The following is a 12,760-nucleotide window of genomic DNA, read 5'->3' as shown; positions in this document are numbered from 1 at the left end:
TTTTTGGAGCTTCATTGAAATCTATAAATGAACACAATTAGTCGATGCTCTCAGTAGGGAATAATTCACCCTCAGATGGATTGTTACTTTTATGGGCAGCCTAACTCAAGTTGCACTGATCATAATTTTTGCTTATGATCTTTTGAGTTGTTCATATCTATATCAGGGAAATGGTGCCAAAAACAAATAACCAAAATAAGATGCCAAGGTAGGATGGGATGTTGCAAGTCCAAGAGATGTTTTGGAGGATGTTTCAGAGTGGAGGATCCTGAAGGAGCACTCAAAAATATGGGCAGAATAGTGAATCTGTGTTAGTGAAGTGAGCAGTGCATACCCGAAGGTAGCCAAGGAAGAAGTTGCTAATGCTGGTCCAGTAATACTATGGAAGCTATTGAAAGCAAGTATATAGATTTAAAAGTCATTCATTAGGATATAGCAATACGATGAGGGTTAGTTGATGTTAAGGGTAAAGGGAGTTTCAGTCTTATCTAGATGAGGATGTGAATCCTGAACAAATAGCATGTTAGTTGCTGGCAATCAGCTGATATTTGTTTGATTTTGTCTCCAGTCTTGGTAACATTCAAGATTCAACATTTCTGAAGGTGGCTAACTGTGTAATTCAATGTCAACAAACTATATACAGATCAGATTATCCTTGTCTCAAATCCAACCTTCTTAATTGGATATCCCGAAGAGAAGACAAGTTAGTTGCTAAATATGAATTAAATGATCCACTTTTCAAATAAGGTGAATAATCCTGAAGCTTGAAGATTAGATGTAAACTTTTAGTTTTTTTTAAATGAATGATAAGGAAGAGGAAAGATAAATTGGAGAAGCTATATAGCTATTAAACTTGACTGCTTTCTAAAGACATATTTTGACAGATCATTTTAATTAATTTATTTAGTTTCCATCCTTGGCTATTCAACTGACAGAACAATTGGTGTAACTGACACTGGTGCTGCTTTGTCAATTTTGCCTGTTGGTATTGTAGAACTAATACATATTTAATTTAAAGGCTATTATCATGTCATTGCAGCATACTCTCAATTACTGAAAGGAAGAAACTCAGTTATTGATTAGATAAGTCTCTGTCAACTGTTAATGTTTTTGCATCTGCAGCATTGGAGCTTTGAAAACAAAATGAATATAAGCCTCAGACTTATGCACTGCATATGAAGACCACATCTAACGGTAATTCACTCCCTCTCTGTGAATCATCACAGAAGAACAAAGAGTGCCAGTCTAAATTACTTAAGCTGTCTGTTGTTTAACTTTTCTAGGCTGTAGTTAAAGAGTTAAGATGTAAGAGTAGAAACTATTCAGCCCATCGAGTCTACTCCACCATTCAATGAGAGAATGGCTGCTCTGATATCCTCAACTCCACCTTCCTGCCTTTTCCACACAACCCTTGATTCCCTTACTGATTAAAAATCTATCTCAACCTTGAGTATACTTAATGATCCACCACAGTCCTCTGTGGTAAAGAATTCCACAAATTCACTACCCTCTGAGAGAAGAAATTCCTCATCTCTGTCTTAAATACATGATCCCTTTACTGAGATTGAGAAATCTGGTTCTAGACACGGCCACAAGGGGAAACAACCTTTCCACATCTACACTGCCAAATGCCCAAAGAATCATGTATATTTCAATAAGGTCAAATGTCATTCTTATAAACTTCAACAAATACAAGCCCAACCGACTTGACCTCTCCTCATGTCCTGGGATCAGCCCTGGTGAACCTTCGCTGGTCTGACTCCGAATCCAGTCTATCTTTCATTTATAAGTAGCTCAGAATTATTCACAGTATTCCAGCGGCGATATGACTAGTGCCTTGAATAAGTTTAGCAACACTTCCCTTTTTTTTACTCCATTGCCTTTGAAATAAAGGCCTACACTCAATTTGTCTTTGCTATTATGTACTGAACCTGTATACTAGCTTTTTAGTATTTATCCATAAAGACTCCCAAACCTTTCTGTGCTGTAGCTTCCTGCAGTCTTTACCTAGTTAAGCACTATTCAGCTCCTCCATTCTTCCTGCCAAAATGCATAAATTTCACACAATATCACCATATTTTTGCCCAATGGCTTACTCTGTCTAAATCCGTCTACAGACTCTGTTACACTCATACCTGTGTGTGATCTGCAAACCTGGCGATAATACATACACTTTTTTCACCCAAGTCATTAATATATTCTGTAAATTATGGCCCCAGCACTGATCTGTATGGCACTTCAATAGTTACTTTTTTTTAGTTATTTATAAATGTCAGCAATTGAAACAAGGAATCAAAGCAGCAATATTACTAACATTAAAAGAAATATGGTTGAACAATTTTCAATCAATAGATTTGAAAAAAAAATCAATCGCATCTGAAATGGTACACAGTGTTAGTTTTATTTCGACATGTATTAAACACTGGACATTTTATAAGGTGTACTTGATGGAATTCACCCAGAGTTAATTGCTATAATGTATACTGAGTACTGAAAAATACAAACACCAACTTTTTTGTTTTATGCACTGCATATCTTGTTAGCCTTTATTTTCAAGGCAAATGGTATTGCAACACGTTCAGTAAAGCCTAAAATTATATATTCTCTAAAATTATTTATTTTCTGTACATTATTGCATTGATGTGCTACAAATTAATGTAGCAGCACGACTGCTTAACATGACAATGGAAGAAGTCATAGGATGTATAAAACAAAAAGACCTAAATATATCTTTTAAAAAGTTCTGTAAGAGAATCATCATAAATTGTGCAATACACTGAGCTGATACTTCAAATGCATCGTTCACATTATTTAGCAGCAAAACTGGCAAAATGCTACCAAAAAAGTAAAACCGGTTTAACACAGAGAAAAAATGAAAACATCAATACATGAATTATGTTTCATGAGCCAGTACTATCTGCATTTTATGAACTTACTGGGTAAGTTACCCTGACGAAATAATAAGTAAAAGAAAAAGTTCACAGAATGTTCTGTAAATATCTGCAAGCACCTATACTGCAATTAAACATAAATTACCATTAGATTTTTAAATTAGACCTGAAACAATTCTATCACTACACAAGTTATAACAGTATTGCACTCAGGTCTGTAACAGCATTTCACAATCCCTGACTGCACAACATTGTTTTAAACTACAGATTCAGTTGTTCATATGTTATTCACAATTTACTACATAATGCATTACATTATGTACCAGGAGATGTCCATTTACATCAACAAACTTCTTATATACCTCTGTTTATTAGGAAGACTCTCGATTTCAAGTCTGCAGCAACAGGAATTAATTATTTGCTCTTGGTCTGTAGATGGATTCCATCAGTGAACAGACTCACTCCAAATAAAAATAATTATATATCTTAAGGGCAAAATCCCTATAAAAGTTCCATTGTAAATCACAACTTGGTGTTGGTAAATTAATTAAAAATCTCATAATTCCAGCACTGAGATCCAACTGTCCATGGAAGATCCTATGACCAGGTATCAATCTTTACAGCATGGACAAACATAAGGAAAAAGTGTTTTCTGCTTTCCTGTCTCTACTGGCCTCATGTTGTCCCACGAAAGGAAGGAATCAATAAGGTGCAAAGAGAATTGAGCCAGGTGATGCACGAATGGGTCCTGGTGCTGGCCTCAAAAGGGCAGGAGTTAATGCAGTGGTCTGGAACAGCGAGGTAGCTGGACGGGCATGGAGAGGCAGTGGAGAGGTCATAGCTGCAGCAGCAGCAAAAGGATTTGACAGAAAACCAGGTGCCAACGGTTTTATTAAATCCTTTTGAAATGCTATCTTTGCCTGGTGATAAGAAAAACAAAAATTGCCTTATGAAGTTTCAAACGACTAATAATAAAAATTCAATACTTGCAATTTGTTTCTTAAATTTTACAAATATACTGAGTGTGAATTAATATTTTGCTTGACCCAGGGTTGATATGTATGGAATAATGATCATGAAATACTTCCACTATTTGTATGGTAGTTCTTGCCTAACAAACCAACAAACATATGGCCCTCATACTCCTGGTGACCTGGAAAGCCACTACTAGTATTCCACCAGAGGTAGACCTTGGGAGTCACATGGAGATGAAAAAAAGACTTATAACAATCAAATGTGGCTCTCATTCACATACACACACACACACTTAGCAGTGCAAACATTCCCATTCAAGAAATGCTTCAAAGCTTGCACAGTAAACCTCAAAAGTTAATCTCTTTAAAAATCTTTACATCCTACATTAAAAGATTTTCAAAAAAGATTAACTTTTTAAAATTGTCAACCAAATAGTGAACTCTGTATCCACTGATAAATGAAGTGTAACTTTTGAAACTCAGCCAAGGGATATCTCAGACCAGTTTGAAAGGATTTTGGTGTGGGAGAGGTAGGATCAGTTGTAGTGGTCCATGTTGAGTCCAAGAACAATGGAAAGAGGTGCTGTTTGCGGAATATCAGAAATTAGGTACAAAATTAAAGAACAGCACCTCAAGGATTATAATCTCTGGATTTTATTACCTGTGCCACTTGCAAACTGACATTGAGATAAGAAAAATAGGTAAATAAAGAAAGGAATGGTGCAGGAAAGAGGCATTCCATTTTGTGGGACACTGACATCAGCATTGGGACATGTATGAACTGTATCGTTGGGATGGGCTCCACCTGAACTTGGGACCAAAGTCCTAGCAGAAAGGCTAAATAGGTGGCCACAAGAGTTTTGAGACATGGCTGCTGGATGTTTGTGTTGGGGACCTGAATACACAGGTTATATGATTTAGAGAACGGACAGGGAAAATGCCAAACAAATTGGGTGTGGCACTCTTCCCCAGAGCACATTATATGCAGGTCATTAACACAAATGGAAGACTTTATAATTTTTAGCACTGAATCAACCTGGAAATGGATTTTTAATAAACTTACTGCCAAAATACTTGAGTTGCGTTGCAGTTTGTTATAGGGACTATATTTAGGTTTCAATGGTTTTCCTGCTACTCTGTCCTTGTGCCTCCTACTGGAAATATGCTGCAAGAGATAAAATATCAAGAATTTATTTAATACAGGAAACTGACCTATATAATGAAAAAGAAGTCATTTATTTTGAAAGTGGTTTTCATTTCTTGAGTATTGTTTACTATTTATTTACCTGTTTGAGTTGGATTTCTGAGTTGACATGAACATCACAGATTTCACAATGAAAAGTTTTGTTTTGTAATCCTGAACCCTTTGTACCATTTTGAAGTTTAGCTTTTGATCCTGGTCTGGGATACGATTTGATCGGACCGGCACCAATCCGAGCTTCAACCATTGTTTTGTGCTTGGAGCCTGTTTAAAATATAATAACTTTAGAATCTCAATACTTGCCTATACTTCATAATGTACGGTTTATGTTGGCATTTGTGGAAGGAGGGGATAGGGTGCTCAGGATGATTGGGTAAGAGGAAAGAATCAAGCCTGGGGATGTGGTATACATAGGATACACCTAGATTCAAGGATTAATGGTTCCCACTTCATCACGCAGTCATGCTCTGCTACCTTTAGGCTTACCAACATTCTTGTATTTTATAAATGATTACCATTTTAGTTTATCTTGCTGCTACCTGACTACTGGTTGTTCACTGTCATTGCCAGAACCATTGGTGTAAGAAAAACGATTTAATATAGAGAAATTCCAGTTGCTATAATAGAGTGGAAGTTTTTGAATAAGTTTATAAAATATCATCTTACTAATTCTGAATCTAGTCACTAGAAATTGAAAATGGTGAGCTGATAAATGGAGTACAGAAGGTAAGCTGAGGGGAAGGGGATAAAAGAAAGAGGAATACAGCAGCTGAAATAGAAAACAGCCTTACAGTGCCTCATAAACTTATTTATCATACACATCTTGGTTTAAATCTACCCTAATGCCATTTAAACGTAAACGGCCTATTTTCATCAGACTATATAAGCTGAAATTTACTGCACCCTCTTCTGTTTTTATTCATTCATGGCATGAGGGTGTTGCTGACAGGGCCAGAATTTATTGCCCATCCCTGAGAATCAACCACATTGCTGTGGGACTGGAGTCACATATAAGCTAACCAGGTAAAGATCATAGAATCCCTATAGTGTGGAAACAGGTCATTCAGCCTGTTGTGAAGAACATCACACCAAGATCGACTCTACTACCCTATTCATGTATTTCGCATGGCTAATCCATCTAACCTACACATCCCTTAACACTATGAGCAATTTAGCCTGGCCAATCCACTTAACCTGCACATCTTTGGACTGTGGTAATAAGCCAAGATGACTTCTGTCCCCATCTCAGGAGGAAATTCTGCCTTGCAGAGTTGCAGAGCAATTCAGCTGACCAGCAGCTCTGTAGTCCTACCAGTGGAAGCACTGACAACTGCTGGGGTGATAGGCAATCTCACCACGTTGAGAAGTCCACCTGAATCTCAGGTTGGAAAACTTGCTGAAGAGATGAGGGGAACTAGGCTCAAGAGGCCGGTGATTAGAGAGGGGCTTTATAAAATTGAATGAGTTTGGGAGTTCAATCCTAAGGTAGTGAAATCTTTTGTAGGAAAATGTATTTTTATTTAAACAATGACAATACAAAGTACAAATTTGTTGATGATTGCTTTGTAGTTGAATTTATGTTGTTGGAAAAAATATGCCAGTTCAGATATTTTCGAATTGGTTGCATACATTAATAATCTCTCTGGCATGCCTGCTGACAGGCAATACATGTACTTATTCTTCAGAATTGACAGTAATTGGATTTTTCTTTCTTATTTAGTTGGCACTGTGCCTTAATTCACAATGTTTTCTGGGAAACAATACATTTTCCAGTTATGCAAGTTTTTTGGGCCCACATAATTAATTAATATCTCTCCTTAGATCCTTAAGGGTCCCACGGGAACAACTGTATTACATTACAGGAAAGTTTAGCAGATCTTTCTGCCAAATTAATTATCACGATAGTACTGACCTGTGTTGTGTGCTTCCAGCTGTGACAATGAATTTACAGCTACTTTGCATAGAGAACAGTAGAGAAGTTTTTTTGCTTTTTCTTCCTCTGACTCAGTAGATGTGGTTGCAGTGTCTTCAACATTTACTGCTTCCATTGATATTACTGTTTTTGTTGAATGTGCATTCAGATTTCCAGTTTCTCCTATAACCGAAGTGGGTTGTGGTACCTCAGTGCCTACATTCGTATGTATCAATACATTATTCACTGTTACACTGTTGAATTCCAGCCTAACTGCATCTGTGAGTAAAAGAGAAATAATTTTGCTAATATTCAATAACTGTAACAGCACTGAACATAAAAGTCCTAGCTGTTGACAGAAAGCAACTAAACTTATGATTTCACCATTATCGAACAATTCTAGATTTAGATCAATGCTAAGTAAATTTTCTCTGCATGAATTTTCTTGACTCCACACCCCCATTTGTGTTTTGTACAGCCTGTCATGCTCATAGCTGTCTTCTTTGTCTGTGATAGGAGAGGCTACAGATAATGCCTGACTCAGCCAGCACATACAAAATGCAGTGGAGGTCATAGTGATATATTTTCATGATTTTTAAAATTCTGGAGCTGATTAGTTCCAGCTGTAGCAGCAAAGGAGCATTACTGGGAATATTCAGGACAGGCATAATTTTGTCTTGTTTCATGCCAATGATGATAGTTAAATCTATATTTGTGCGGCTTTGCATTTAGACTTTTAAATTTTACTAATTTGGTTACTAATTTGAATAGCTGCTTCATTTACAAATACCATCCTGAGAACTGTGTGGCACAAGGAATTCAATTTACCAGATTTATTAAAAGTAACAATTTGTAGCACACATTAAACAAGAACAAAAGATGTTACATTTCCAAACTTTAATGTCAATATTGATTTTGTCCACTAACAATTAATATTCTTTTAGCTAAATCCATATCTTAACATTTTTAATGGAACTCTTCAAAGAATGAAAAAGAAATGAAGTAAAGCATTCTAGATGTTTAAGTTGCAGTTGAAGTTGAATAATTTATTGAGTGTTGTTATTGCTTTCATGCACAAATGGTTAAATCTGGTGCAATTGTCTGAACAGTTCAAAAGGTAAAGGATAGGAAAGTAATTTTCTTGTCTGTTTTTTTTCTCCAAGACCATCAAAGAAAACTCTGCACAATACTCAAAAAGCAAATGGAGATGTTCCCCTGTATCTGCTGCCTTTGTCCTTCTAGATGAAAGTGATTGCAGATTTGGAAGGTACTGTTGAAGGATCTTTGGTGAATTTCTGCAGTGCATCTTGTATGACGGGATTTGAACGGGGGTTCCCAGAACATTATCTGAGTTTCTGGATTAATAGTTTAGTGATAGTACTATGAGGCCACTGTCAATCATTTATGTAAATACTGGAGGTAGCACAAAATGGGCAACAACGAATTGGCAGTTTGCTTTACACTAAAATAAGACAAAGAACTGAAAATGCTGGAGAACTGAAACAAATAAAACCAGAAATTCCTGCAAAAACTCAGCAAGTCTGACAGTATCTATGAAGAGAAAACAAAGTTAACATTTTGAGTCCAGTGGCCCTTCTTCAGTTCTTCAATTTCTCCAGCAATTTCTATTTTTGAGTGTTTTATACTCTGTATGTCTTTGTTTCAAGTGAAGTGTAAAATGGGCAACTAGCTGCTGTCACTCTTAATGTGTCACTTTATGAGATGAATTTTGCCCCAAAGATAAGTAAAAGATTAAAGGCTCACTTCAGCAAACAAAGAACTAAACAGGAAACTGGAAAAAAAAACAGGTCAAAGAGTTTCACATCAATGTATTACATTCCATTATAACTTCAAAGACCAATTAATAATATGAAATGGAAAACTGTTGCCAATTTAAAAACCTCAAAACCTAAACGAGGAGGACCCCTCTCAATTACCTGAAGCCCATTATCAGAGACACACCCAAGATAAATTATCCAAGTGTAGTAACCCACCTACTGGTCATGAATGGTATTACCCCAACTGTCAGCATCAGAATCCAGACCATTCCTTATAGTTCCTAAGCTTATAGAGGATCAGAATCTACGGCTGAGAAAGAAAAGCTGTTTCGACATTTTAATCTGCGACTTCGCAATGTAAGCTACTTGATATTAGTGCAGTCCTCGTAAAGACAGTCAGTACGTGAAGTGGATGTACATTTTACGCACTTAAAGTCCATTCTACCTCCTGCCAGTGCATTGGAACAGGACATTGGCACTGCTAACATTATTACTTGCACCAGGAGCAGGAGGTCAGCACCCACTCAGTCATAGACACATTTGCAGTGCTCATTCCCCCACTTGCCAATTTACCCAAGTCTACCTTTTGGACATAAAAATATAATGATCTTATCAAATATACATAAATAAACATTTACCTTTACACTGGCTTCATAAAATGTATGATACATTCACACAACATACATTCATGACAACTCCCATTTCTTGTCAACATCCCACCGAGTGACATCATATGAAAAGACACATCAGTTCTGACAAAGATATTGATGACACCGAGCTCCACTTCACTATGAGTTGAAATTTTCTGCCTCTCGAGTTCACTTTCGTCCTTTATGGCACTCATTAAAACCTATCTTATTATCTTGGCTTTGGACCATCTTCCCTAAATGTATTTTTGTGGGAAAGTATCAAATATTGCCTTATAAGATTCCTCCAAAATGCCTTGGGATATTTTACTATGTTAAAAGTGTTATGTCAATACAAGTTGCTGATCGACTTAATGAGGAAAAAAACTCAAACATTAGTCTTCAAGTATTTTATATTCCTTTCAAATCTTATTACAGTAAGCATTTATAAAACATTTATGCTCACAGCAGTAATCTAATTTTGATAATCAAGTCTATAAACCATTACCTGGAGGAGCACTAGCATTAATTAACTGGAAAGTAATTTGCCCTGGGTGAATCTCAATCCAAAATTAGCAGGCAAACTAGTAATCAAACAATGGGAGGCATTCAAACAGGGGACGGTTTAAGTACACAGTTCACAAGATTGGAAAAATCAATTGTGGTGAGAGCGAAATCAACTTGATGGTAAAGAATTTGCTTGGATCACAATGTTCTTAATCAAATAAAGACAATTGCTACCTTATTTCAACACTAGGGAGAAACCACATCAGCACTGGAAGGTCAAAGAATTTTCAGCAAGTTTTATGCGAGAAGGAGATACTGAAACATAAAGTTTGCCAAGGAATCTTCACTGTTGACAATATTCAATGTACCCTTTAGAAAGTGAGAATTCCTGAAAACTACATTTTACCAGAAAGTGAGCCAGGATATATTGCAGCAAAAAGATGACAAAGCATAAAGAGGATGTAAAGGATCAATTGGAGTAGCTGATGTATCCAGATCTATGGTATAGATGAAACAAAATGGCCAATATACGTGAAGCCATGGAGAGACAAAGGAAAGCTGAAATCACGATAAACAGACAAATGCATTCAAAATAGTCTTTGGAATAGTGTACCTGACATAGTAAAGCAGATTCCTGAAAGTATCACAGTCATCTCTGAGTTGGCAGTTTCAGAAAGCAAGAAGAAATTTCCCTTGCCGAACACATTGCAAAACAATGAGAGTTGATGAATGTTCAGTTCCAGTGGTTCAGGTCATACAAGAGGAGTTTCAACAAACTTGTCTCCTTGCATATGACCTTTGTCATACCACAACAGAAAGATATTAATGAGCAAATAGATGCATCTATAAAAGAAATGGGAGCTGCATTGGTACATGAGGGAACACTAAAATAATTTGTACTCAAAGCTCTAATATCAGCTGAGACTAGATATCCCAACATAGGAGAATTTCTGGCAGTCATGTATGGATATGAGAAACTCTATACCTATCACTATGGGGAAGAAGTTCATAGTCGATTGTGGTCATCATTCACTCAAGCAGATCTATCAGAAAAATCCGTTTTGAATTCCAGCAAGACTGCAGAAGTTATTCTTGAGGCAATTTCACTCTGAGAAACAAGCCAGGAAGAGAAGATGTGCTTGCAGATGCCTTATCTTGACTGTTGCCGCAACAGAAACATGAAATAAAAGATCAAATTCACAACCATGCCCAAGTTCAGGCATTTAATTTTTCAAAGGCTCTTTGCCTGAGAAAATTCTCCAATAAAGTATAAAAGTATATAGAAAATAGCAGCTTTTGACAATTGTGAGATTCATTAATACAGTGGAGATTCAAGCGGAATATATAGATTCAAGAGGACGGCAAACTAAGGGAAGAGGCTACAAATGATAGACAATAGATTAGCAGCTAATATAGAAAGAGCTCACAATGCAATAATAGTGAAAGGGGAGTCAGAAGAAGAGTGAGGTTGGTTCACTACCAAAAAGATCTTTGTGATAACAAAGGGGCATAACTGAGATACTGAGCAGAATCTTCCATGATGCAAAGTCTGGCAGAGCACATGGAAGTGAGAACCACTTCCCCTCAGGGGTTGGTTAGCTTATCTTGAGTGATTATGTGGTTCCCAGCTCATTAAAAATGCATGAGCTTAATGAATCTTGTAGTTCTGATGAACTCTGCCTTCTCCCACAGTTGCTGCCAGACCTGCTGCATTTTGCCAGCAATATCTGTTTTGGAATCTTGTAGTTTTTGGATGGTGGGGTTGGGGGAGCAGTGAAGGCAGAAAGTTGGTGTCCCCTCCATTATTACTTTAAGGTGTTGGTACCATATTTCATGAGCACTTGCGAAGGCTTTTCCTGCAATCCTGAAGCATCATTCAGGCTTTTGAAATGGTCACCTGCAACTAATGTTCTAGACCATTCCCTGGTCATCCTGCCTTTTTTCTACCACCTGTGGCCATCCACCTCGACCCATGTTCCATGCAACGTAAACTACAGCCACTTGATCTCAATCATATACAAATGCTCCCCCAAACAAGACAATGCTGTGGCTACTCACTCCAAAATCCTGCAAGCACAGCCCCTTGCCTGCTGCATGCCACTTATATGCAGTCGAGATTCAGAATGGCACATACTCATTTATGGAGAACTTGATTGGTGAAAGGAAATTAATTTTGGTGAGCTGGTCTTTTAATGAACATGTATGGCATTGAAATACACATAAGGGATCTTCCAGACAACTACCATTCAGAAGCATGATCCACTTCTCAAGTTCTGAGAATGTGATTGCAAACTTTCATCCTACTATTGGGAGTCTGGTCTCTGGCCTCGCATGCAAACAGAGATGCTACTAATGGGCGGCATGGTGGCTCAGTGGTTAGCACTGCAGCCTCACAACACCTTGATCCCAGGTTCGATTCCAGCCTCAGGTGACTGTCTGTGTGGAGTTTGCACGTTCTGTGTCTGCGTGGGTTTCGTCCGGGTGCTCCAGTTTCCTCCTGCGGTCCAAAAATGTGCAGGTTAGGTGAATTGGCCATGCTAAATTGCCCGTGTGTGTGTTAGGTGCATCATTCAAAGGGAAATGGATCTGGGTGGGTTACTCTTTGGAGGGTCAGTGTGGACTGGTTGGGCCAAAGGGCCTGTTTCCACACTGTAGGGAATCTAATCTAATGCAGGCAGAAATTATACTGAATGAGATAAAAAAATACATAAAGTGAAGCAACATAACTGGTTGCAAGGCTCAAAGTAGACAGGTCACCAGATTCCAGCAGGATCCACTTGGGAATAGAGAAAGGGAATTGCAGATTTTCAGGCACAGCCTGCCAATCCTCCTTGGATATGGGAGCAGTGCCAGATTCCTAGAAAGTTGTAA

The 12,760-nt window shown here is 37.5% G+C and overlaps 1 protein-coding gene across 10 annotated transcripts in view; it reads right to left on the bottom strand.

The window, feature by feature from the left end:
• Positions 1-2,377: 2,377 nt before the first annotated feature.
• The window catches only part of znf385b (zinc finger protein 385B), a 426,346-nt gene continuing 415,963 nt past the window's right edge, over positions 2,378-12,760 (bottom strand). For all 10 annotated transcript variants that reach the window (XM_043693506.1, XM_043693507.1, XM_043693508.1 and 7 more), the window contains 4 exons: positions 6,979-7,257; positions 5,152-5,330; positions 4,929-5,030; positions 2,378-3,811 (listed from right to left, as the gene is read on the bottom strand). In XM_043693506.1, coding sequence (XP_043549441.1) covers positions 3,593-3,811; positions 4,929-5,030; positions 5,152-5,330; positions 6,979-7,257 — 779 coding nt within the window. In that variant the 3' untranslated portion in view covers positions 2,378-3,592. The remainder of the gene's footprint in view (positions 3,812-4,928; positions 5,031-5,151; positions 5,331-6,978; positions 7,258-12,760) is intronic.

The sequence above is a fragment of the Chiloscyllium plagiosum genome, chromosome 7 (genome assembly GCF_004010195.1).
Source record: "Chiloscyllium plagiosum isolate BGI_BamShark_2017 chromosome 7, ASM401019v2, whole genome shotgun sequence".
NCBI classification, from domain to species: Eukaryota; Metazoa; Chordata; class Chondrichthyes; order Orectolobiformes; family Hemiscylliidae; genus Chiloscyllium; species Chiloscyllium plagiosum.
Note: the sequence above shows the minus strand (reverse complement) of the source record. Positions and strands in the feature narration are given on the sequence as shown.